The sequence below is a fragment of the Tinamus guttatus genome, unplaced genomic scaffold (genome assembly GCF_059628265.1).
Source record: "Tinamus guttatus ecotype Peru unplaced genomic scaffold, ASM5962826v1 Tinamus_guttatus_pri_ptg000389l, whole genome shotgun sequence".
Classification (NCBI taxonomy): domain Eukaryota; kingdom Metazoa; phylum Chordata; class Aves; order Tinamiformes; family Tinamidae; genus Tinamus; species Tinamus guttatus.
In genome coordinates this window covers 1022908-1050419 of record NW_028288923.1, presented here as the reverse complement: position 1 = coordinate 1050419, position 27512 = coordinate 1022908, and the positions used below count along the sequence as shown (strand labels likewise).

The following is a 27512-nucleotide window of genomic DNA, read 5'->3' as shown; positions in this document are numbered from 1 at the left end:
GAGCGGTCAGATCCAGAAGTGCTACAGCCACTGCAGAGCACTAGTGCTGCCAAGCTCAGACTTTTAGACAAGATCACACACATTTAAACAAACTACACATTCATATACACAGGCTGGTGTCTGCATTTAGTGAGACATGGTAATATAAACACTTTGCCTCACTCTAGGAAATTAAGGCCAACAAACTTGCTTCCTGTCCCAGAGGAAATCTAAAAGATCAGGATCTTGAATTTGAGCCACTGGACCTAATCTTGTCTGGTCCTAAAATATACTCTACTGGATATGCATATTCACTAGCACTTACCACCTCTGTTAAAAAAAAAAAAAAAAAAAAAAAAAACTAAGACTATTAAGCTTATCCCCAAATGAGTTCATTGTATTAAGTTGTATCACTGGTCTTGTTTCCATTCATTGTCCGATGGTATATGAAGAGTCAGTTACGACAGGATCATGATCAACGTAAGCCTCGCAGGGGTATTTTTCTTTTTTTACTACCCCAGTTACTGCTTTGTAAATCCTCATGCTGCTACTTAAATGTTTGGTTAGTTCAGGTGGGTTGGAATTCAGCTGTTGCTATAGGAGCAATGTTTCGGAGATATCAGTACATTAGTCAGTCCTATAAAAACATAAGTAATTTTATACCATGTAAATGAAAGATGCCAAAATATACAGTAATCTGTTAGAAATCTGTAGTTATATGCACATGTCACCATGAGTCAATGATATGTATATTAGAAAACGTGAAAGCACATTTTTTACTTAGAATTGAATCGTGGAATGAGCTTCACAGCATCGCTGAATATTTTTAAAGGGAAAGACATAGAGCTCATACACAGGATCGCTCTCAGTCATGCACTCTTCAAAAGGATGAGGTTTTTTTTTTTTTTTATATACATATACTTTTCGCATCAGGAGATGATAGCACCTCCAAGCAGCAACCAGAAGACTTTGTAAGAAAGGTCATAGTCACAGTGTGTAAAATATTCCTTTCTGAGGCACCAGGCAATTTGGATGACTTCTGGGTAGTTTTGTTATAGAGTTCATTTTCTCATTTCAGCTCGTTAAACTGGAGGAAATTAAGTCCACCTCAAAAGCAAAAACAGATTTCTTTTTCATTTAAATAGCACAGAAGAAAGTTGGCTGAGCACTGGAATCATAGAACCATAGAACTCTCAAGGTTGGAAGGGACCTCCAGAGGTCATCTAGCCCAACCCCCTGCACACACAGGGTCACCTAGAGCACGTGGCACAGGACTGCGTCCAAGCGAGTTTGGAAGATCTCCAGAGAAGGAGACTCCACAACCTCTCTGGGCAGCCTGTTCCAGTGCTCTGTCACCCTCACTGCTAAGAAATATTTCCTTAAGATCCTGTGGAACTTTTGGTGCTTCAGTTTGTGGCCATTACCTCTAGTTCTGTCGGTGGCCACCAGTGAAAAGAGGCCAGCCCCATCCTCCTCACCGTCTCCCTTGAGGTACTTCTAGACACTGCTCAGGTCCCCTCTCAGCCTTCTCTTCTCCAGGCTGAACAGGCCCAGCTCCCTCAGCCTCTCCTCATAGGGCAGATGTTCCAGGCCCCTGATCATCCTTGTGGCCCTGCGCTGGACTCTCTCCAGAAGCTCCACATCCCTCTTGTACTGTGGGGCTCAGACCTGGACACAATACTCCAGATGTGGCCTCACCAGGGCTGAGTAGAGGGGCAGGTTCACCTCCCTCGACCTGCTGGAGACGCTCTTCTTAATGCACCCCAGGGAATGCACAATGAGCTGTGGGGAAGAAGCAAGAGGGTATAAAGCAGCTCCCCACTAGCTCCAGCCTCTAGCTTGTGGTAGGAGCCTATGGAAAGTTGTCTTTTAATTTTAGATAGGCATGGAAACCCAACTAACCTGGTTGTGTTAGTGTCATTAATGATCATAATACAGCTGTTCGCTACTGAAAATAGACGAAGTCTTCTCCTAGGTAACTAACTTGCCTTGTAAGTGCTTGTGAGGTAGTCGGGGTTTTGTTTCCTACAGCTGCAAAGCTGCACGGTTGTTGATTAAAGATGCACTCTTTGGCGAACCGAAGTGCTCCAGCTCCCAGGAGGAGTGCAGTAAGCTCCCTTTCAGTTTGCAGGGGGTCACACGGGTTAAAATATTCCCATTCAGCAGTATTAATCTACTCTTTAATAACCTGTCTCTGACCGCTGGAATTCTATGTAGGATTTTTTTTCCACCAAGTTTGATTTACAGCATTTTCAATTACTTAGGAAGAAAACAAATGAACGAAATAATGGCTAGTTGCACAAGAAGAGAACAGGTTTTTGGAGTGGTTGATGGACTGAAGGTCCTGTTACAAGCGGACACTTGGGCAAGGACAACTTCAAATTTAGGATTCTTTGGAAACCCAACTAGGTATCGACAAAACAGTTATGTAGCCATTGAAATGCTTCTCGTACATGTAAAGCACAGACTACTCAGCTAATTTTTAATCAGAGATATGGGAAAGCATGTCGCTTTCTTTCATAATGCCTGTTGGCTATAGACATTCTGTTGAAAAAGGCAGCTACGTTAGGGGGACTTAATGTGACTGTAATAACTGCATGGCCACAAACCATTAAGTTCTTCATCTGAGAGCTGACTAAATTCAAGGGAACATATGTTATATTAGAATAATGCATTTCCCCAGATGCAGCCTCTACCACACACACACACACAAAAAAAAAAACGTTAAAAAGGTCTTGCAAGGCATTTTCAACACTTTGTATTTACTGATAGGGAATGAATAAATAAAGAGAGATCTAAAAAAAAAAAAAAAGTGATTTTAGCAAAACTAGGTCATTTCAGTCAACAGGCAAATATATATATATATATATATATATATATATATATATATGCCTTATATAAAAACCTTATATATATAAGCCTTAATGAAAGAGGTGAAGAGGGGAATGCCATTCTGTTGAACAGAACTGCGTCCCATGGCCCTGTTCTCTTTGGCCCTTGTTTTAGTTGGCTCAAGGGTCAAGCTCACCCATGGCAGAGCCTGGAGAGGGAGCAGAGCATTTGCTCTTTTGAGAATTTAACTGCCAAATGCTAACAAACAGGCCTTTATAAAGCATCTGCAAAATAAGATTTATTTTTTTTCTTTTGAATCATTTAAGTTTTCCACATTTGGATGGATTTTCTTAGGGAAGACTAAGTGTAAATCACTTTTGAAATGGTTATTCTTCTGCCAGCGTTCAAATCCAAATGGTAGAAATGCTAAAATTTCACAACAAAAACAATTGTCAGAATTCTTTTAATCTATCTTGGCTGTAGCATTTTTACTGAAATGTTTTATCAATTCTGTTCCTCAGAAAAAGTTAACTTTTTTTTTTTGAACAAATCCAGGAAAAATAATAAAAAGAGAATCCTAAATAGTCTACATTTTACAGTTTATGAGTGTGGAAGGACTGTGTGTGCCTGTGTATGTGTGAAACATGGTGTGGTCTAAAGCATTATTTTGTAAGGAAATTTTGGGCAAGGTTTTCCAAGGTATCTCATGTCAATACAAACATTAGAAAAATAGTTGAACTAAATCTTGCTCTCAAAATACTTACTGATTGCCTGTTTTCAATATATTGATGTAAGTAAGAGTATCAAAGCAATCTATTTTGTTACAGAAATGCATGCAACAGCTATAAGAATATAAGGGTTATATAAAATTATAACCACTATTTATGTATTATTGTATCCAACACATATGTCCTTTCCATATGCGATGTTCTCACTGTACAGAACATGGTAGATTCCAAGTATAACTCAACAGAAGCATTCAACCTTTGATTTTAAAACTGCTATCATCTCCATTTCAACAACCCACGTTGAAAGGAAATTCCAGATTGTGGGGGGAAATGACTGCCAATCTGAATAAGGAGGAACATAGTCAGATGGCAGGAAAGTATTTGTACTAGTTGTATTAACAGAAGCAATGACCTTTACACACTCCAAAACAAGCCATATGGGCCCTGGATCACAGCAAGCATTTGTCAAGCAAAACTCCTGATTCATTTCAAGCAGTGTTCAAACACAGGCGGAAGGAGCTCGAACAGATAATGCGCTTCTAAAATGCATTTCTGAAAGAGGGGCAAATCACCAGATTTTTGAGGTAACAGATAACTAAACCTTCAAATTCTACAGCAATTTTTCTGTATAAGTGTTGGCCCATTGACTGCTTGGGAAGGAAACCAGATGGGCTGCAGCTCAGCCTCCCACCAAGGCTCCAAATTCAAATCACTGGCTTGTTCTTGGGAGAATTAATATGCACCAGCAGCCTTTTTTTTTTTTTTTCTTCTTTTTAATATTGCCTCTTTCTCTCTGGCATAGTTCTTGTAATTTAGTGGGTCTTGTGGTGTTATTTCTGATGTGAATATAGACCCTAAACTTCTCAAACTAAGGCTCACTTAGGCCTCTCCACACTCTCCTCCTCTGCATAGGCGAGCCATTTTTTATCCTGGGGCCTGTTTATACATTAAACTGCCGAGAATGATATTATACTCCTCCACGACAACACTGATCTTTAACTGAAACAAATTAACCCTGTACCATAAATTTTCTCACTGGAGAGCAATGTGCTGAGTTTCGAGTGCTGATGGCCAGGATATTAATGGAGTACTCAAGGTGGCAGGCAGAACACATTTTAAATGTAATCTGAGAGAGATCAGGAAAGAAAACAGCATCTTTCAGAAAACAAAACAAAACATAAGCCAAATTGTGAGCATGACCTTTCCTATGAGAAGCATGAGCAGGGCGACAAGGCAGAGCTACGGCCTGAGAGGCTCAAGCAGGCGAGTGGCTCGTGTCAGAATCGCGGAGCTAATGAGGCAGCTACAGCAGGAAAGTCTTCTGAGTTTAATGTTGAAGAGATGCGAAACAACAAACCCTGACTAATTCTGAATTTCTGAGAAAGACCATGAATGCTTTTGGCAGACAAATACCTCAGAAGTTGGCCCATTAAGCTCAGGAGTCACTGGAGTGGGGAGTCATTCAACCTGCAGGCAGAGGCTCGGGAGAGGCCCATGCACCAGAGGTACTTTCAGCCCTAAGAGGGGCTTGAAATATTTTGCTCTGTTGTAGCCTTGGATTTTTATTCATATATAGAAAAAATGAAGCCACTTGTTTGCATCTTATATGTGGGATTTCTGAAGGCCAGTGGTCATGCTGTGAGCAAGCCAGATCTAGGTGAAAGGGCAGAAGAGCGCCAGGTCTAGCTGAACGTGCAGAAGGGCCCCTGACTAAGGGATAAGGAATTTGGCCGAGAGTCAGATAAGGACTAAAAGAGTTGACACAAACACGTAGAGGGGGACGGTCGTTAAATGTAAGGACACGTGGATACTGCTAGTTAGCCCATCACGCTGTATAGTTAGATGCGTAGACGCGGGGTCTTAACCAATCCTTGTAAAGAAGCGCTCGCATGTTCGCGGAAGCCTTGCATATAAGCGCGCTTGGAACCCTGAATAAACTGGCACTGCTTGTTCACATTGATTGTGTCTGTGGTGTCCAAGACCCCCCGCCTTGACACTTGTATCCTCCCAGTCCTCATGGAGAGAGCTTCCCGGCCAGACAGTGAGACTGGCTCCAAGGAAATTCGTGGCTTCAGGGAAAGACCCTCTTCCCCGTGTGCTCCCTGGGCCTCGGCTGCAGGCAGCTGCCACAGCGCCTCATGCCCAGGACTGAGCTCTGCACCTTACAGGTGTGCTGTGAGGCTAGTTCTTATTACCTCAACCTCAAAACTGACCTCCATGATTTAGAAAAGCAAGGCCTTTACCTCATAAACCACCAACGGCAAATAAACATTCAGAATTCTATGTTTTCTTTTTTCTCTGTTCTCCTCAAAACAGCAGCCTCTTTTTATATTCAGACACTTTCCAGAAATTTTCACATTAAGACATTTTTCAGAAATTTTTATTATAATCAAGTACACACCTTCTCTGTATTTTGAAACCATGTTAACAGATTATATTGTTTAAAACAAAGTTTCTCATTGTTTCCCATGGCTGAGAGCAGTTTACAAGAGACAGCATCCTTGAGAGCTTTAGAGTGATGCAGCAGCTGATGCAAAGCCATGCTCTATATTTATAGATGGAACTATTTAGGGTTTATTTGTTTACCATGTCCCACTGGGGACATCAACAAATGTCTGGCGTGCGAGTTCTAGGTGCGTTTCAGTGAGACGATGGCTTCTGGTCAACCAGCTCTGCCCTTGAAGCGAGTTTTTTGAAAATATGAGGGAAGAGGTGGTGGGAACCACCAGTGTGGTGCTGCATGTGGTCACAGCTCCCTAGTAGGTGCTGGCGAGGCTGGTGACATACAGTGTCTCAGCGCTGTGGATTTCTTCTACTTGTTTCTTACTTTTTCGAAATGTTTTAAAGACAATCCTATGGCTTTTTTATTTTCCATTCTGTGTTGGGTTTTTTTTTTGTCTTTGTAATACTTCGCATATTACCATTATACAAATGAAGTATACAATCTGTTCTCTCTGGGTGGCCTTAAATAAAAATAAATTTGAGCAGCAATTTGAGCAGTTCTTAGTGAGAGTTTTAGGTGTTATTGGAGGAATTTTTCTCCATGAAAGGAATTTAACAGAACTGGGCACTTCAGAGTAGCCACCGTAGTGCAGCAGCAGCATGTCCGGAGTCCTGTATTTAACGATGCTCCGGCACAGGGTGAGATATCAGCTTCCAGTAGTGTGGGAGCCCTACGATTACAGTAGCGTTACCTCATTATACTTACTGTTATGAGTGCTACCATTTATTGCAGTAGTAAACACTGTGCTAAACAGCTAATGCATGTAGGATCATAGATTTAGAAAATAATGCTGCAATTATGAGTACTGAACAATCTTAAGAGATTGTGTTTAGTGAAAAGTACTCGCCAGATCTTTGTGTAAAGCCACAGAAACAGATCGTGCTCAGTTGTCAGAAACATTTCACTTTGACTTTTTTTTAAAATAAAAAGATGAAAGGAATTAAATGTCTGAGATTAAATATGAGGCATCATTGACCAAAGTGGCAGAGCCCTGGCCCGCCAGCCATTCTGTGACCTCTGCTGAGGCTTTAGCCAGGGTGATGGATAGCTGGATCATGATGGGTTTTGGATGTGTAGATTTCTGCTAAATCAACGGGTAAGTTGTGTCAGATTCCTAGGCGTTTTCAAGAGCTTCTGCCAGCCCACCCTTGCCAGGTACATTTTTCATTTGCTAGTGAGTGAGCTATGATAGGCCCATATAAACTGATGCAAAAGACAAAGGAAAAAGTATGCTCTGGGAGGTTTTATCATTTAATGTGTCCACCATTCCATGCTGGAAAACAACAGTTTTGCTTATATGAATGGGAAACATACAACAGCTGCACAATCGGTAATAAAAAATTTTAGTGAAAAGCCCAGTAGAACTGCAAGAGATAATGGGAATTGGCCATTAACAGTAAGTCATTATAGAACTTATTAAGTGAAGCCTTGGGGCTGTCATAGAGCCTAAAGGTTGACATAAATTTTTCATACACGTTGAACTTTGCTAAATGTGATTGTGTTTGATTAATGATGACTTCAGTACGCTGAGAGGAGGGAAGTATTAACTGAGGCTGCAGCAGGGAGAAAAGCTCCAGGAAGGAGGGCTGCCTTTGGCAGTGTAGGGACAATGGGGCTTTCTAGGGCCACCCTGCCAAGGACAAAGGAGTTCATTACCCTCCAAAATAGTGTTCCTCACCATGTGGTGGTAGGTTAATGTGCACAGCATGGGAACTGCTTTTGAAGCTGGAGAAGTGGAAGCATCATACCTCCCCCCAAAAATGAAGGCAAAACCCTTCAAAAAACCCACACATCTCAAAAGCAATGTAGAGGTGATTCCTATTTATAAAGCAGGAATATGGCTGCAAGGTGACAGAGCTGACCGGAGGAAGTCTGCCTTGGCAGCCAAAGTAGTGAATCATAGAGCCATAGAGTAATTTAGTTTGGAAAAAGGACAAGAACAACAAAAATCCCCCTTCATTTGCAGAAAGGTCTGGGCAACAGCATATGGAGTTGGTCGACTGAAATAAACGTATTTTTCCACATATTTAACCAAAAAAAAAAAAAAAAGGCAATCACAATATCTAAGTTCCTTTCACCAATGATCTAAATGTTAGGCATGGCTTAAAATTCAAAAGATGGCTTTTAAAGCTATGGTGGAGTGAGCTTTGTTTTTCTAATTTTAAAATCTGTTAAAGGTCAATTTTTAAACTTTTTTTTTTCCACTTCTTTTTTTTCTTCTTTATCTCCCTGCTGTAAGTGATGGCCCAAGCAAGACTTGCAGGAGGTGAAGAAGAAGCCTGGACATCACCTGTGCCGGCTATCCTGTCCCTGTGCTTACCTGCTTCTGCACCGTCCATGATCCGTCCGTAGCCCTTGGCAGCAGCAATGGGGTCGTTACTGCTGTTGGTCTCTGTGGCGTCGCGGACGTGCAGCTTAGTCCTCCTCTGAGCCTGGCCACGAGGAGACTGGGACCGTCCCAGAGCCCCTCCACCAGGCAGGTCCTGCGTCCTCAGGAGCCTCGTGGCCACCCCAGCCCATGTCTGCACTAATTCGGGTTGGGGTGAACCCAAGTCTGTTGCCCTGGACTGATTTTTTACACTCTCAGCTTGTAAGCCTCAGTCTGCGGTGCCCAGTGCTGTGAAGTTCAACATCAACGATGCTGCTGTGCCAAAGCGTGCTGTTCGTCTGGGTGCTGCTGAGGACATGAACACAATTCCCAGCATTTCAGAAGTAGTGTTGGCAGAGATTAGCAAGCCTAACTTCATAAAGAGCTACGATAATTGTGTAGTCACTGGTAAGGGGAAAATAATCAAATGAAAAAGGACAAAACCAGCAGGGAAAGAAAATTTATTTCCAAGCATCTACGAGAGGGCTACAAACAGTAGAGACTAAAACTCAAAGCATTTAAAACTATTAAAAAATGTAGCTGACAATGTCCTTCTTAAAAAGTAAACATAAAAATATAGAAAATGCAATTATTAATTCTAAAACTTGCTCAATAGTGAAATAAAAACAAATAGCATCAATGAGGATGGAGTCCTACTTTTTTTTTGCTTTATTTCCATTTGTTAATTTGTAAATTGATACTCGTTTCATTTTTTTAATGTTCATTTGAATTTATAATGGAGAAATGTGCAAATCTAGCAAAATATTCTTTGGATTATAAACAAGGAAAAATCAACAACCAAAGAAATTGGAACTGAGTTAAGTAATAAACTATAGAAGTATATAAAATGCATACAGGTATAATAAAGTGAAATATTACAATAAATGTTGTAGAGCAAATCTGCTGATTTAGCAAACTCTGCCTTATAAAACATAGGAATATAATGGGAAAAGTGAATATGTTATGAATATAGAGCTGAAACATCATTCATAATTTTAATGAGTTAAATTTTAATCTAACTACACATATGGGGGTCTTCAGAAAAGTAATACACCAACAAATAAGGTTTCCTTTCATATCAAGCAGTTTCGTACCTGACTGCAAATGAAGGATAGGATCCATAAAATGAATGGTAGAAAAATGTATATCATTTGTATTTATTGCCTCTTCCCATACTGAAGCTGCTGATCTCTGACCCTAAGCAAGAAAGTATATTAAATTTAGCAGAAGTACAGCTGTACACAGATGCTGAAAATGTTGATGCACGGAACATATTCCAATCCCTTGCTCATTCTAAACTAATATAAAAAAAGTTATAGATCATTTTTAGATTAAAAACGTACATTACAAAGAACAATTCTGAAAGCACTCTGTATTTCTGTCATTACAAATTAAAATTTCTTCCTAGCAGTAGACGATGCTATTCTACTGTAGATGCAAAAGAAAAAAAAAAGAAGAAAGAAAAGAAAGGAAAGAAAAAGAAAAAAAAAGAATAAACTTAAGTACCAGAATCTTAATTAATACTCAGGTAAAGTAATTGTCAGGTAGAACCATCTTTAGGGAACTTATAGCTAAATTGGGTCAGATTTAAGTCTTTAAAACCCACAGAAGCTTAGCGCAGATATTGAAATTCACAAGTCTGGAGTAAATTTTAAGAATGATGTACTCCTGTCCATTTAAAAGTCATTACTGACGTCTCTGGAATTCCTAAGATATAAGATAAATGTATATTACATGGGAAATATTTAAAAGAATTACACTTAATTTAATCCAGAACACGGTATCATTATATGAAGATTATTACTTGTTCTGGGAGCAGCCACAAGCTGTAAATAGAGAGGGTACAAAATTTTCACCAGACATTACATTTTTTTTTTAATCTAAAAAACATTTGTAAAATGTACTTGATTTTTAAATAATCACTTAACAAGGCAACAAACCAACTACAAACACATAATAAATAAGGCTATTAAAAGGTCACAATTGTAGTAAATTAGTTAGAACTATAAATGGGACATTAGAAACACTATGTTTTTCCTTATATGCTTAATAACCAGAACAAGAATTAAAAAAGAATCAGTTTATTTCAAAGTCTGCTTCTTATATTGAAGCACATATTAAAGCAACAGTACAATGTTCATAAAATATAAGTGTGATGCTGTAACATTTCTTACATGTCAGAATACTGATATTTGCATGTATACTAAAATAAGAATTTTAAAATTGTACAAATAGATACATTAAAAATGACATAGAAATAGGGCGCCTCCCACTGCAACAAGACAGAGTTTTTATATCTGGCACGTATTAGTTCAAGATGAAAGTATAAGCAAAAAGATTTACAAGAATCAGCAGTAACAAGTTTGATGCTCAAGAGACATAATAATTGTACATTGTACTGTACATACATCATATGGGTTTAAGCTGGCTGAATATTATATATTTCAAGTTTAAAAATGCACTACCGTATAGAGTGTCCATAGTTTAAGGCGAAATTACAGCTCAGAACTGTTATCTTTTCTAATTTGTGGAAGCTTCTTTGACATAAAAGATTTCGATGTTCATAACACATAAAAGATTTCCCTTATTTGTAGGTTCACTTTTAGCATTTTCTTTCATTTAAATATTTTTTATTTCGTAAGTGGGTTTTTCCTCTAGTGAAGTCGATGGCCAACTTCCGCATCTGCCTTTTATAGGAGAAGGTACTTCACAGTATTTACCACTTTTATGTCCTTTTTCTAGCAAAGGAATCCTCTCTGTCAAACTTAAATGTTTAAATGAGACTTCTCTTGATTTTTAAAAAAATACCTGCTTACATTTCTTCTGGATTCTTCAGAACATCAGACACAGTTCTTAAGGCCAAATCTGAAACTTTATTGTTAAGAATCATCATCGAAAGTGTCTTTGGAGCCATACAAGTCTGCAAGTTTCTTAAATCGAGGTCCCCAATTTTGTAGATAGTCGTAGTCCAAATCAGAATCTGTTGTCGCTGACTCTAAGGAGCTAAGTGAACCAGCCACTGAGCCTCTGCCTTCATAGCCATAGATCTGAATAGAGTCATAGGGAGGAGCAGTTGGGTCGTTATCGGCCTCTTGTATTCTCGTGTTGATGAAATCATCAACATCAACGCTATTGGGAGCTGGCCGAAGCCCTGGTCTTGGCATATACTGATACTCAGGCTTTATGTCTTTACGAGGAATAAATCCATTGATGCCATCAGGGTTCTGCAGAGTAGCTATGTCAAAAGCTTCCGTGTCTTCCTCTCCGCCACCTTCATCATCATAAGTAATGATATTCTCTCGGACATCTTCTTCTTCAAACACAATCAAAGGTTCTTTTTTCTGCCTTTTCAGTGTTACAAACAGCACTACAATGACTGCAGAGAAAAAATAAAGTAAGTTAGACCACACTTTAAAGCGGTATCTGTTTTATAAATTGATTCCTCTTGGGACCTAACAACTTCCTTACACTGGCCCCTCAGCTTCTGCACTAGTTCCTCAGGTATGTTTGCAGACATCTTCATTTTTAGCATATCTAGCTAGGTAAGAACATGAGGTTGGAATACAGATCTCAGCATACTGATTTGAAGATTTACAGTTGTACGGAATACACTGTTGAAAGTAATGGCTCATTACTGCAAGACTTCAATTGAGGAACTATATTTGTGGGCTCCAACACCACCACTGTGGCACGGCCTTTCATAGAATCCAATCATACTGAACAGCTGCAGCAAAAAACAAATGAACCTTCACTTTTTTCCATATGCCCAGCCATGTTCTGCTGATGATGAAAATGGGCATTTCCATGAAAGTAGATTTTTTTCTAAAGCAAGGCCTCAAAATGCATGCTTTTCTTGCTGTGCTACTCCTTGCTTCAAATTTCTTTAAAATAACTTAAAATTACGTAAGAAAAAAGTGACCATAAATGCCCATAAGCAAATTAATGTTTTTTATAAGTATTTTTAAATCATCAGGAAATACTTTACAGCAATTTCTTAAAAGTAGCTCTTTGGAGCCATTCATTTGTCTTCAACACAAGCGGAGTTAGAGTGAAATAGCTGGCAGGAGCCATTAATCCTGGCTGACCTCAATAAGGAACTTGTCATCCAGGGAAGATCACAAAACTTAAAACTGTGTCGTGACCTCCTTTAACCAGTATCCCTGATTAACTGGTATTGGAGCACAGGAGGACACTCTCTGATCATTCCCGAGCGAGTTCACTGGTGTTTCCCATTGCAGTTATCATATAGTGTTATTTCAGCCAGACAAATTAGCGCCTCCTATAAAAAGCTGAGAAACTAAGTTCGAGTTATCCAGTTTAGAACTAAGTCGGGATTAACACTGAAATACAAACAAGTGTACAAAGATAATAACCATCAGAGAGCTGTTTTACCTAACAAAATCACAATGCAAGCAAGAATGGCAATTAGAGCTCCCGTGCTTAGCCCAGCGTTGAGGATGTAGGCTTCAGCGTTGCAGGAGAGCAAGGAGCCGTTGCTGTCGCAGCCGCAGACCCGAATGGTGAGGGTGTTGGTGCTGCTCATGGGCGGGAGTCCACCATCGCTTATGACAATAGGGAGAAGGTATAAATCTTGCTTTTGGCGACTAAATCCTTCACGCCTAACAAAAACGCTTGCTGTGTTATCTGTTTAAAGAAGGGAGATAAGTCAAAATCATTATTTCTTTTTCTCAAACTTATCCTCTTAGGAAATATTGAAAAATTGAATTTTGCTACAATGGTATGGATTTTTCAGACGCTTGAGGCATATATGATAAACAGATTATTCCTTTCTTAATGAGCCAAAGGCAATTACTGTATTGTGCTTCATTCATACATTACCACACTCAATTTTAATTATGTTAGGATGATGAGGGCAATACAAAGAGCACAAAAAAATGGCTTTCTTTGGTTATATATATATTTTTTTGTTTAAATTGTTCTCATTTGCAAAGTATCTTAAAACCATTCATATGAGAGTTCAATTAATTAGATACCATAGGGGAGTACAGCTCATGTAAAAGAAACCATTTATTTTATAAATCATAATGTTTATGACTATTTTGAAAGAGATATCATATACACAACTGAATACTAGCTGTATCAACTAAGCCGAATGAATTCATTCATTGCAAATACTAAAAAGTAAATAAAAAGCCCATCCTACAAATAATTACCATAGAAGATGACATTTGTAGCAGAGTCTAGAACTCCACTAACCTTCGAGGAAATTTATGATACTTCATCAACTAATTGAATGGCCAAGCCTTGGCATTTCTGTCTGTGCTGTTCTAAGCCCTATCCAGATCTAAAGCATCCATGGAGGAGAAAAAAATCCCATTAGCTTATTGTTTTAGGTGTCATATCTACATATACAGAAGGCAGAATTCTGTCCCAAAATAGCCTGTATTGATAGGAAAACAAAAATTACTGTGCACAAGCAAATTTAAGCCCTGACATTGATATATTTCAGTAAAACACACTGTAATTTGCAGTTTGTCATCCAACCTCCTCAAAGCCAGAATTCAGAAAGCTTGACCACCTAGGCACTGTACTTACAGGCATATTATGAATTACAGAGATACAATGAAGAGGTCAAGTATTGCTCTAAAACTGTTTACAGTGCTGAATATTCACCATGTCCCTCTTCATCTAAGGCCTGGAAGCTAAGCTGCAGTGCCAGAGCAGAGCATCATCTTTGTTCACTCTTCAAACTCTTGCATGTGACAGCATGCAGGTATGCAAGGGTGACAGCATTCAAAAAGGAAGTGCATAACATGAAACAGCAGGGTGAAACCACCAAAGCTTCTGCTCCCGGCCAGTCCAGAAACACGGAAGGAAAAATGAACTGTATTTCTTTACAGCATTTCTTGTTTCTTAGTTCTCGGCCTGAACCAAAGTTCATAAAATTGTTAACATTCTAAAGTAAAACAAAACAATTTTATCTATGTTTTTCAGATGTACAGAAAAAAGGTTTAGTTTCAGATAAAGATTTACTTCATGCAATCTTTTCCGTTTTGTCAATGCTCTTTATCACCATGTAACAGGAGGAAAAGAAAAAAGAGAGAATAAGGTGGTTCTTTTTCCTTCTAAAGGAGGGCTATTAACCTTCAGTGATACCTATTTTATTGCTGTTTCATAGTACTGCAGAAGATTAATCATATTTCTATTGAAGAGTCAGCATAAATTCCAGAATTTAATAATGTGAATCATAAAACCTCTTTTAATGATCTGCCCACTGCTACTTCCATGAAAATTTGTGAATAAATTACACCAAAAAGGGAAGTGGTCTTGCCCTATATTAAGTACCCTCACAGACAATATTCCTGAGGTGGGACAAGGTCTACAACTGTCCCCAGGTTCAGTGGACACAAATAAGTTTAATGGATGCTTGTACTATTGTCCTGTTTATTTGGACTTCTCCTCTAGGAAATCCTGCAGATCACACCAGAAAAGGATAAAAAAGAGATGTAGAGATCATGTCTATGATTTGGTAATCTTTTGATAAAAAATTAAAATTTAATGTCTAAACAGCCACAAAAGAAGAAAAAATATATATTTTCCACGTGATTTGTTTAGATCATAATGATATTAGCAGATATATGGCATAAGTTATACACACATTAGCCAATATTAACTTAGAGCAACAACAATATCAGACATTAGTATGATGACTCTGGTGCCCACATACTTTGTAATTGTAAAATCCAATCATCACGCCAGGCCAAAATTTAAAAAGGACTAGCATATATCAACCCTAAAAGGTCATTTTTTGAACTTTTTTTGTTGAGGTTCACTTCTCATATTTAGAAGGAACATTAATATCTATGAGAGGAAAAAAAAAGCACCTCTTTAAAATAGATAAAAGATAACATATAATCCTAGCTAATATTCTCATCCTTGCTTTTTCATCATTTTCAGGTCTCAGGAGCATAACTGTAATCCAGGTATAATAGGATTTTTTAAGCCAAGAAACAGAAGTTAAATGTCAACACCAGCTTACAACTATTACTTAACACATATGGGAGCTCCTTGGCCATCAGTCTTAAAGAACACAGCGTGGGTTAATACAAGATAAAAGGATGAAATTATCCATCCCAACAACACCCAGAAAAATACACATGCTTTCATTTTTCCTGTTATTATTGTCTGGGGAATACCATGTTTTAGTGTTGACTGCTCCAGGGCAAAACCCCATCATTTCACTGCCCATAAGTTTCAAAATCTCTTGAAAAAGATTGAAATTGAGGGCCAGAGAACATGTTTCTTTTGAAAAAAAGGATTTTGGTCATGGATTTTAGTAACCTTGCAAACTTCTGACAAAGTCAGTGCTTTCTAAAGAAATTGTGTAGAAATAGATTTCTAAAGAAATCCATTTGCTAAGACTCTGCCACTTACTTTCGTGAAGGGCCATGTACTTCTGCTGCGCTTTTGAAGTTGACTTCAATGGAAGTAAAACTGAACAGAGTTTGGGCAAACATAGTGCTGTTTATTTATGTGGTATAACGTAAGTGAACAGTGCAAAAGCAATTCAGTGTTTTATCACAGCATGTGATAAGCCATTATCTCATGTTTTCTATGGAAGATAGTCTCAGTTGAAAAACTTGGTAACACAGTAGGCTATTAATAGGATGTAGAATGTGATTACTTTTTTTGGATTACTGCAATATGTGATTACTTTCAGTAGCTGGTAGAAAGAAACTCTATTAAATGATAATTATAGGACTGTATTCACTTTAAAGTTCTGTAATAGACCCAAACATTGCAGTTTTCATTAACTGTGCTCCACAGTTAATAAAACCATTTTTCTTTGAAACTTGCAATTCCCTCTGAAAGAAGTGGCATGGTACACAGACTACTCAAATTTACAAATGAAAGAGAACTTTAAATGATCACGTAAATTATTTGACTTACAAATGGTAACACTTTCTCTCAAAAGGTTTTCTCTCTAAAAGTACATAGAATTCTAACCTTTTCCCTTTGCTCTCTTCCATAAGTTATTAAAAAACAACAACAGAAAAAAAAACCCAAAAAACCCACCAAACAAACAGAAGATAGTTAGCAAGAGAACTGCAATAAAGCTTGCATAGTAATGATGGAATGTAATATGGAAATGAATGGATTTCATTACATTTATTATACTAAATTTCATTATACATTTCCTAAACGCAGAACAACACAGGAAGATTCAATCCTTAAAATAGCATCTTGTTGAAATAACCTTTGGCAGTATTGTCAGGTCCAGCCACTGTGTATAGTAGAAATCATCATTTCCACTATAAAACCTTTTTAGCTGGGTTAACTTTTTCATTAGCAAAACAAATTTCATGTATATGGAAATGTAGGATTAACAGAATTGGCTGGAGTTGGGCACTGTGATACCTTTGCCTACAACTGTCTCAGTCCATCTCATTCTGACCTTCACTTCCTCTCTATTTCAGACGCGAATCTTCCGTGACAGTTTTGCCAAGTGGTACCAAAGGATGAGTAGGACTTGTGATGCTATTACCCACTAGAGACTTAGGTGGTATTTCTAAGATCATTCCTAAATGCAGCTGGAATCTAGGTCTCCAAAGGTGAAATGCCCATTATCTCTATGTGCAACCTAATCCATTTTCAGATTGATGTGGTGACCATAAAACATCTTCTAAGGAGAAGCCTGACCTCGGGGTCGTAAGCAAAGAATACATTTCTATTTACATCTCTAAAAATACATTCATTGATTTTTCAGAAAACCTGTGTTAAAGAGAATAAATATGTCCTCTCCACTAGATGTCTTATGAAGCACATATGTGTACAAGTGCCAAGTACTAGATGATATTACTTGGATCCTTCAAGAATAGTAGAAATTGTTTGAGGAACTCATTTCAGGTATTGAGATGTGAAGCACAGTACAACATATCACCTATGAGAAAAAAGTTCTTACTAAAATCATGTATCTGGATTATGTTGCCTTTTGTACTTGTGACAATCTGTGGTTACTCCTTTCATGATTTAAACCAGTTCAAATAATTCTGAATTTCAGGAAGTAGTTGAGTTTCTTTCAAACATCAAAGCTTGCTAGTTAAAAATAGTTTCTTGAAAAGAAACTTGGAAACTTGAAAACAAGCAGAAGATTTTTTCTTTTGCTTTTGCAGAAAAATAACAAATGAATAGCTAATAACATTTAATGTAAATATCAACTGCATATTATTATATAAATATAATAAATATTTTCTGATGTCAGAATTGTCTTTTTTTCTGGCTTTCTTTCTCTGGCTTCCTCAACCTTTGGCAAACTATGCTTACCAATGCTGTCATGTTAGATGATTAAGTAAGTTTTGGCTGTCATCTATTTTTTTTTGCCTACATATTTCAAACTTTTCAATACTCAATCTGAATGCAAGGCTACCCTATATTTCATTAATATAAGGTTTGCAAAGGCATCAGGATTCCAATCTAGGCATGTTTCACAACAGAAATCCACATTCATATTTCCTAAAAAAAAAAAAAAGGTTAGTATGGCAGTAATTTTATTCCACTGTGACTCTAGTCTATGTCTGCCATGAACCAAAATAAGTAAAATCTAACAAGCAAAATTAAGTCAAAAAAACTTCAAGCAACCTAACAATTTATCCTTCCTCAGCTAATTTTAGCATAGCAAGTAGTTTTAATGAAATCATAAAAACCTGCCTAGTATACTTAGCAAACATTTCTGTCAATGTTTTTATCCCCTTCTGGGGAAATATAATGACAATGGATTTTTAAGGTAGGGTATTATTATGCAATTTGAAATACATATGCAAGAAAATGAAAGCAAGTTAGTGAGCATTACTTTGTTTCAAGAACATCCCTGTAGATCAGCTATATTTTTCCTAGCTTCTTCCCCTGCACCTCTGAAAAACAGGTACTCTGTCAAGGTAAATGAAAATCCTGTTGCATGCCATTATACTGGCCATTAGTTTTCCTTTGTCATTTATTTGGACACTAATATAGAGGGAATCTTATACAAACCTCTGTTGTCTCTGAGAGTAAAATTTGGATTATGAATAATTTCAGGTGGTAAACTGAAAATAAATCTTGGTCCGTTGGCCGAGTCATCCTTGTCATCAGCAGTAATTGTAATAAATTGCTGTAAAAGAAAAGGAGTGTAAACAAACGGTTCCTTCTTTTGTTACATGGCATATAAATAGCATTTGGAGGAGACCTTTGAATACAAAGAATTTTGAAAGTCAAAGGAAATAGAAGAATACTCCAAAATATCCCAATCGAACATACGCAATTATGAACACACTGCAGATACAAAGCTAAAACGGGCGACCTTTATTTGCTATGACATTTAACCAGTGTAGAATTATAGACACACACACACACATATGAATTTCTGCTAATGATAACTTAGTAAGCTAAAAGCCTTCAACAGCTTTGAGGAAGGTATCAGAATGTTCCTCCAAACTGGTATGCTAACTGCAAAAGTGCAGTTAATGTGTAGAGCCATATGTTAACTGATCCTATCCCCATTCCTAACAGGCTGTTCAGGGATAAAGCTGCAGGCTCCAGGCTACAAGTGCTGTAATGTGATTCTCAGCATAGCATGCAGAGCATTTCTGTAATACCCTCAATAGACTCACAACTGGGAATACTGTTCCCAGCTGTGGCTGGTGGATACCCACAGCCAGTGCACAAAACTCTTCTATAGCTATTGATAGCAAAGCAAAAACAAAAGCAAGAAAGTGCCTGTTTGTGTGTCTGTGTGCTCTAGGCATCTTTGCCAAAGCTTTGAAATAGATGTTCAGTTACTAACACTCACTCATGTCAGAACCGGGTTCATCTGCCGGGAAGGCGGCAGACGAAGGCGTACCTGATTGCTTCGGGCATTCTCACAAACAAACGCTTCGTAGGCTGCTGCAAACTTCGGAGCGTTGTCATTGACATCAACGACCTTAATTGCTACTGGAACTTTGGCTTCCTGGTGTTGTTTGTCTGTGGGAGTAAGTGAAAAGTAAATGAAATGCAAGCAGGAGAACATCTCAAAACAAAATCACAACAAAAAACTATCTTAGCTGTACAAAAATGAGAAATAGGCTCAAGCTTATCTATTAGGATTCAGTACAACTTATTAAACTCAGACAATTAGAAGCCGACAAAATTTATATCAGAGATTATAAATACCTCAGTGAAATACTTACGGACTTCAACTGCAAATATAGAGATATTATGCCATGCAATTTCTTCCCTGTCCAAAGCTTTTACTGTCTTGATGTTGCCATCTTCTGCGTTAATAGTAAAATATCTTTCAAGGTCAGTATGACGATCAATTGAATACCTAAAGAAAATTGACATTCAGTAATGAGATAAAAGATAGATTTAACAGTTTACTGCATCCAAATTTGGACCATATTGTTATTTTAAAATAATTTTAAGCAGTATACTTAACATTATGGACATATCGATGAGAATTTAGCTGTTTAAAAAGGAAATTCACTTGGGTGGTTTGACATATAGAAAGAATATTATGTCAGAATCTTTATAGTAAGGGTAAGGAAAATTATTGTTCCTTGAAGTCTCTAGAATGAAATCTACAAGTACACTATATATTCTGCTCCTACAAAAATAATACAAAATCCACTGAGTTATTTGTGCTTTCACTTGTTACATATTAATGATGCAGGTCTTTTAAGTTGTCCAATCTTCAAATTGCTCGAAAAGTTGATTGATGATACCATATTATTACATATTATTAATTATCTACATATTTCCTAACTTCATGCAACTTTGTTTTTTCCTATGTAATTCCTGCAATTCTTTGTAATGTTAACAAAACACCCAAACTGACTTTCATAATTTAATTTAGACTGAAGACATGACACACAAAAATATATATATTAAAGACTACTCAATGTATGTGCTCAAAGTAGGTGTGTGTATGTGTCTTCCATTAGAAATTAACTCTTAGCACCCGATCTACTGCACATACTTCAATCTTTTGAGAAAAATGTCCTGTCTGTGACAATAGCATGGGATATTTTATTGAAAATACAGTGTAGAATAGCATCAAAATGGATGTCCTTAGGTATAGCTAAGTGGACAAAACCATAGTATATTATACTTTAAGCTTTTCTTAGTGACATGGGCTTTGAGGAAAACGTAGCTAATGGAACAAGACATACAAATGCTGAAGGGTTACATATATTAATATTCTGGCTTGATTTGGAATTTTACTATCATAGGCCTATCACACTATCTTAAAAAGGTTGCATAACAATTCTAAAGGCTAATGCTTGTCCATAGGAATACACAGTTGGCAGTAACAAAGCACACCTTATAGCACTGTTCGCAGCATCAGGGTCTTTGGCATGTACTTTTCCAACAACGGTGCCGGATGCTGCATTTTCTTGTACTTCAAAAATATAACTTGGTTTTAAAAATATGGGTGGCTCATCGGCATCTTCCACAGAAATCTTCACTGTCACTGTGTCCTTGAATGGTCCATTGCTGATAAACTTAGGATCAATATGTACATTGGCTGCCTCTACCTTCAGGCTGTAGGACTTTTTGGTTTCAAAGTCTAAGAGCTGTGAGAAACAAGATGACGATGCATCCATTGAACAGAGCTGGAAAAACTAGAGTGTCAAAGCAGTAAGCAGGCCCCTAGTATTCAATAACATAAAACACATGTGAGCATATCTTTCAACAAGCTTGGACTGAAATGTGTGTATTTAAAAACATGAAGACTCGAGTGGAAGGAGCTACACTCTATGTATGCAGCAGCAGCAGCCAGAGGAAGGCTGCACAGGACAGCATTCCAGGCAGCAAACGGGAGGGCTGGAAAGAAGTTACTAGAAAATGCTAGGCCTGGCCTATTCCAAGCTGGCAGGCTTTTCTATAGGGATATGGATGTGATTTGCACTGCTGGCTGCACCATAGGATAGGGCGAAGACAATTATTACTTAAGTAACAGGGGAAATATGAAGATTGTTCCTCCTCGTTGCTCTTTCACTTCTGTAGTCCTTCCCATCCACAGACCTCATAGCATTTTAAAGAGAGGAGGTGCAATAATGTCCCATAGACAAATCCTTTTGAGACCCTGATTCAAGGGCAGCAATTCTGCATTGTCACTGACATGAAATGGCTGCAGGGCTGCAGTACTGGTAGTTTCACAACAATTCTACCTGTACATAACAGGGGAGCAGGTGCCAACACTATGAGCTGGATTCAGGCACTGTACCCTAGAACAAACAAAGCAATTGAATGGCAGAATCATTTTTGTTGGAAGTGACCTGCAGAGGTCATCTAGTCCAACCTGATGCACAAAGCAAGGATAATCCTCAAGTTAAGCTGCTCAGAGCCTTGTCCTTGTAAGAACTAACATCTCCAAGAAAATAATGAATAGCTACAAAGGTATGAAGATAAAGACGTAATACTTTTGAAATGGAAAATAGTATTTATAATTTATGTTACTTGAAAATATTTCATAATATTTTAAAAAAACACATTAATGGATTGCGTATGAAACAAGCTCAGTATTTCTGCTGCTTTTGGCATAGCCTGTGACTCCTTCAGAACAATATTGTAGACAATGCACAGCTGAGGAATTCAAACTATAGGGCATGAGGCTGTTTAGACCGAACATAAAGCAACAGTGAATGTCTGCTACTTATCAGCACTAGGCAAAACTTCATCAACAATGAAGCTGATGGGATTGTATTTTACCGTGACTTTTTATTATGAATTCATTTAGTTTTTGCATTAATCCACTGTACAGTTTTTATGTAACTCTTCTTGGTTATTTTCTTCCATTCCATTTCAGCTAATGGGGAAATGGAATATTAAAAGTTAATCACAGCTTTATAAACAAGTTCAGAGAAATAATATTTATTGTTATTTTAGATTAGGTGATAATCCATTACTACAAAATATTCGGTCAGAAACAAAGCATATTACAGATCTGTAGGTTTGGAAGGAGAGTGTTACGTACCTTCTTAAGCTTTACAACCCCTTCCTGAGTCTCATAATCTGTTGTAATTTCAAACATATCCACTCCATCTCCATCAATGATGCTGTAAGCTACTAAGCCATTTTCTCCAATGTCTGGATCTTTGGCCTTCACTCTTCCAACTTCCTCTCCTGGAACGGCTGCTTCTGATACCGACATCTGGTATACACCTGCCAAAAGAGAAAAAGACATTTACGTTAAATATGCAATCTACTTGATCATTTCTATATTTACTCATGTAACTTATAAAACCCAAAAAACCTCAGTGTCAGTAATTTTTCAGCTTTTCAAATTCGCTGAAGGACTGTTACGTAATAAAGAGAGATAAGTAATCTGGAAAATCTAAAACATATTGCTAGCCCCTGTAAAACTCCCACCTCACTGATATTTTATATAACCTTTACCTGTCATGTTCAGGGAAGAGTTAAAAGGCCAACTGATACGTCAGAATGCAGAAATGATTTAGACTTCAAGGCTGTAATTCCTATCAGATATGTTATTACAACAATTGAAGGAAAATTCTGTTTTGTATGACTCATGGTATGACCTTCAACTCCTTAGCATCCAGAAGGGTAACTGCCCATTCAGTCAGGAGCCACAAATTATATAACATGAATTGGATAAGACCTCACTGCTGTGCTGGCTAAAAGAACAAATCTGCTGCTTTCTATGGCTTTAATTTAAAGTATGAACTTGTACAAGGAATGAATATTAAAATTTAGTACAAAAGAGAACACATTCCAATTTGGGTGTGATTCGCTACCAAACAAAAAATGGCTTTCCCAGATCAAACACCACTTGAAAAACAAGCCCCAAATCTCCCACAGAGATACTGCCTGTGCATTTTCCCTTGTGCATTCAGGGGCACCATAGCAGAGCACAATTATTTCCAGATAAATCTCTCTCCAACAGTTGTTCTTTAAGCGAAATTGCTTCCTGGACCTTCTTGACCCTCTCCAGAGTTTAAGTAGCGTAACCTGGCCCTAAATATACATATCTACATCAGTGTTTTCTGGAGTTTCATCAGCATGAATGTTGACATGAATAAAGAAACAGAATGAGAAATGAAATGATCTAATTTATCCTCTTCTCCATAATTTCTCTTTGTTGCTACCACCAGCACACTAGGAACATCAGGAGACTTGCACCAGGCAGGGACTTGGCTCATTACCCATGAAAACAATTGGCACATGTCACAGAAATAGACCATTAACTCCAGTCACAAAAGAACCCCAAATTTAAGTATATAACTCATTAAGGATTTCAGCTATATACATAAAAAAAGAGGGGAATACAGGGGGAAAATCACATGGATGTTATTATAAACAGGCCAAATTCTGTCTTTGCATTACAAAGCATTCCAAATCACGGTTTTAACCTTGGGGATGAATCATTAAGTAGAATAACTGCTATTTGTCATTTCCAATCATTGATTTAAATTTTCTCCCAAAACATACACTTTTTTGAGCCAGTAGAGTGGGTAGAATTTGTTGAGGAAAATCCACCATTTGACTGAGATATTCAGCAAAAATACTGCATGCTGTTGCCCCAGTTTATGATTTGGAATGAAAAGGGGTTCTTGTAAGCATACTTCAGCAAACTTCATATGGGATTAGCAATGAGGATATATAGAAGAACAAAGCATACTGCTTTCTAGGAAATAACACTTTCCTCTTAGAGTGGTAAAAACTGCTGACATAGGTTTTTATATGTAGAGTCTGGCTATGTCATTTAAATTCTAGTGTGAGGGTCCAAGAAGCTGTGATACTGAAAGAGAAACTTAAAGACATGTCCAAAGCCAATCACGCACTTCCAATCCAGCTGTGAAGGCTGAACATGCTAATGTCAGCCCAGGCTCATTTTACATGTGAAAAATGAATAGTTAGTGTAGGTATTAAAAACAACTTTAGTTGATCACTGGCAGTATACAGAATCAATTTCAAAATGCAATTGTATTAAATTGCTTTTTATTATTATTATTGCCATGGCATATACAACTTATTAGAAGTATCCAGTCATCTGGATTTATCCTTATGAATGGTCCCCAGTTCACTGAGAGTATTTATAGAATGCCAACACTTAAACTACATGAAAAGCTACATGAAATAGAAAATAATGCTTGTTCACTTGAAGGTCTGTCAAAGACCTGAAGGAGTATAATCAAGACCTGTTAATAGATTGTGCAACACTCTCATCAAAGGACAGGAAGAGCAAAGCATTTGTAGCCTGAGAAATACGTTAAAAGATAAAGCAGATCACCTTTGCTTTGTCCACACTCATCAATAAGCAGAGAGGATTTGCTAATTGAAAATGACTGCCAAAATTCTGTTCTTGCAAATCGCTATGATCTGGGCATACTGCAAGGCTTTTGGTAGGGCCACTTGGAGACTTTTTTCCAGGACTGTAAGCCCCACAGGAGAGCTTTCTGATGCACACTGCAGCTCTCCAGCCACAGAAGCATTTCATATATGAGACATGAAAGAATTTCTTTTTACCTTCCCCTATTTCTCCACAAAGATTTCTTGCTGGTCTTGTGGTCTGAGCAGAGTAGCAAACACAGACTGCTTTTTTCAAACAGACTTTTACATCCACCATATAATTGTGAAATGGGAATTTAAGCAAGCTGATTTAGTCTGGAACGGCTGTAATGAAGGTAGATTTGGAGGCAGTTTTGCCAAAATTGCTTTGACTATATCAAGAACTGGGGCTTCTTCATTACTAGAAAAGCCCAGAATATGGCTCCCTCGTCACATCATAGATATACTTCTAATATAACATGGTGTAGCAGCTTTTCATTAAAACAGAATTATAGGGTTAAGAATCCTTCTAATCTAATCTTGGCTTTAAAAAAAATGACTCACTTTGCAACACAGGGAAAATCATCCAAACACTAAAGCTCAGGACACGATTCTTACAACTATGTAAATAATATTTATTTATTCGTGTGTGTGGTGATAATCCATTAGTTAGTGTTTTTCAAAGTTCTGAACATGTCAGATACTCTACAAATACAGGTACTACTAACGGTAAATACGATATAGTAAGGACTTGGTTACTTACTCTGTGGGAACTTTGGCGGATTGTCATTGACATCTGTAAGTGTAATTGTCACTTTGGTTGTCCCTGAGAGGCCTCCCATGTGTCCTCCCATATCTTTTGCCTGTATTACAACGTGATATTCTTCCTTAGCTTCTCTGTCCATATTTGGAAGGGCAGTTCGGATAATTCCTATAAATACAAAGAAAAGATAATTCCTATAAATGCAAAAGAAAATATGTCACTTGCAAATGTTCCCACCTTCACATCATGAAAAAATGCAAACTTCATTTTCTAACTCGTGTCAAAATACTGCAATACATGCAGTAATGGGGCAAATCATGCTTTCTCTATTCTCTGCACTATGCAATGCAAACAGACAAGCTCAAATATTCAGCAAAGAGCAGAACACAGAACTACCCAAGGAATTACATTTCTATCATATCACAAAATAAATAGTCTACATCTGTCTGATGCTGTGTCCCTAGAAGCTCAACAAAGTGCCAGAGGACCAACCTGCAAAACTACTTGACTAGAATCAGGGAAGAAGGTAGAAGCTTTGTTCAAACACATCATTAGATATACCTGATTATAATGCCTGCGCCAATATATTTAATTCATCATTTTAATGTATTCCGGTTATGAGGTCCTACTCAAACAAATTGCTCAGTAATACCTGTTTGAGCTTCCACCGAGAAGTACGGCTGACCTTCAAGAATACTGTAAACCAACTTAGCACTGTTCCCATAGGTAGGATCATCAGCATCCGAAGCTGTTACCTGAATAACTGATGTACCTAAAAAAGGAAAGCAAAGGCAGAAGAAATTCAATCAGAAGCAAACACATCTGAGAGAACCATGCAGAGAGACTTTTAGCTATATAGCACAAATCCTCTTATTTCCACTTTTGGCCAATACAAAAATTTACTTAACAATTAATATACAAGGAAATAGACTCATAAGACCTACAAATAAGTGTCATCAATTGAGACACAGATTAATGTTCTAAAAGATATAAAAGTCAGCAGTCACACTGTTACATTATGACTTGCTTCCCTAGTTTAATCATTATGTTGTTTCTGACATTAGACAACCAAACAACAGACTTTCTTTTCATTTTGTTTTTTACATTTTCCTCAGAAAGTTTCAAGGGAATCATTCCTGTAGAAAGCTTCAAAGTAGACACAAACATTTCCCTTGCTGGTTCAAACAAGAGATGAAAACTGCACGTGCAGTGTGACAATAACTCCTTAGCTTTACTAAATAGTGCAGCCAAAAGAATGATCTTGATGTTTACCTTGAAGTAGAGTATTCACACTCCATAAATACCCAGGAGCCTTCCTGTTCCTCCTCAGGGTGGAACAGTGATGTTCCCTGAACCATTTACAGAGACACTTTGACCATGAAAGTTTGTTTGTTTGCAGGGTACAAGGTAGCAGGGTTTGATTTGGTCACTGAATTAGACAAATTGATTGAGTTGTTGGCTGAGGATGATAGAAGTTGTACCTCCCAAAATTCTAAATAATAATAATTAGATCAGGCCAAGATGCATTGCCAAAGACACTTCCTCTGTAAAGCCAGGCACTGAACTCTGCCTATGAGTACTTACCTACATTTGATCTCTCTGGCACATTGGCATGGTAGTTTTCATGAAGAAACTCCGGTGGGTTGTCATTTATATCCTGAACTTTAACAATGAATTCAGAGGGTGGTTCCAAAGGTCTGTTAGTGTTCCTGTCTACAGCTTGTGCTGTGAGAGTGTACTGAGCTCTCTCTTCGCGGTCCAGTGTCTTTGTAGCATGGATGTTCCCTGATTTATCATCAATAACAAAAATGATTCCTGCTCCTTCACCTGAGAGAATGTATTTAATGTTTCCATCTCCAGAATCGATATCTGAATGAAGCTACAAAATGAGAAGCAGACATAAGACAATAAGATGTTACCCATCATATGTATGTGTATATGAGACAAAAAAAAAGTTCCTGAAATTACTATAACTTTCATAGTTTTCAAAAAGTCGTATCTTTCACCAAGAGCTAATTTGTGCATGGGCCAATGCTGTGCATAGCTGTTGCCAGTATTCAGAGAAGCTGG

General features: G+C 37.7%; 1 protein-coding gene across 3 annotated transcripts in view; it reads right to left on the bottom strand.

Moving 5' to 3' along the window:
- Positions 1-9895: 9895 nt before the first annotated feature.
- The window catches only part of CDH11 (cadherin 11), a 73021-nt gene continuing 55404 nt past the window's right edge, over positions 9896-27512 (bottom strand). For all 3 annotated transcript variants that reach the window (XM_088530832.1, XM_088530833.1, XM_088530834.1), the window contains 10 exons: positions 27027-27321; positions 26095-26214; positions 25443-25610; positions 22365-22552; positions 20708-20961; positions 19576-19712; positions 19248-19369; positions 18401-18518; positions 12803-13054; positions 9896-11786 (listed from right to left, as the gene is read on the bottom strand). In XM_088530832.1, coding sequence (XP_088386958.1) covers positions 11290-11786; positions 12803-13054; positions 18401-18518; positions 19248-19369; positions 19576-19712; positions 20708-20961; positions 22365-22552; positions 25443-25610; positions 26095-26214; positions 27027-27321 — 2151 coding nt within the window. In that variant the 3' untranslated portion in view covers positions 9896-11289. The remainder of the gene's footprint in view (positions 11787-12802; positions 13055-18400; positions 18519-19247; positions 19370-19575; positions 19713-20707; positions 20962-22364; positions 22553-25442; positions 25611-26094; positions 26215-27026; positions 27322-27512) is intronic.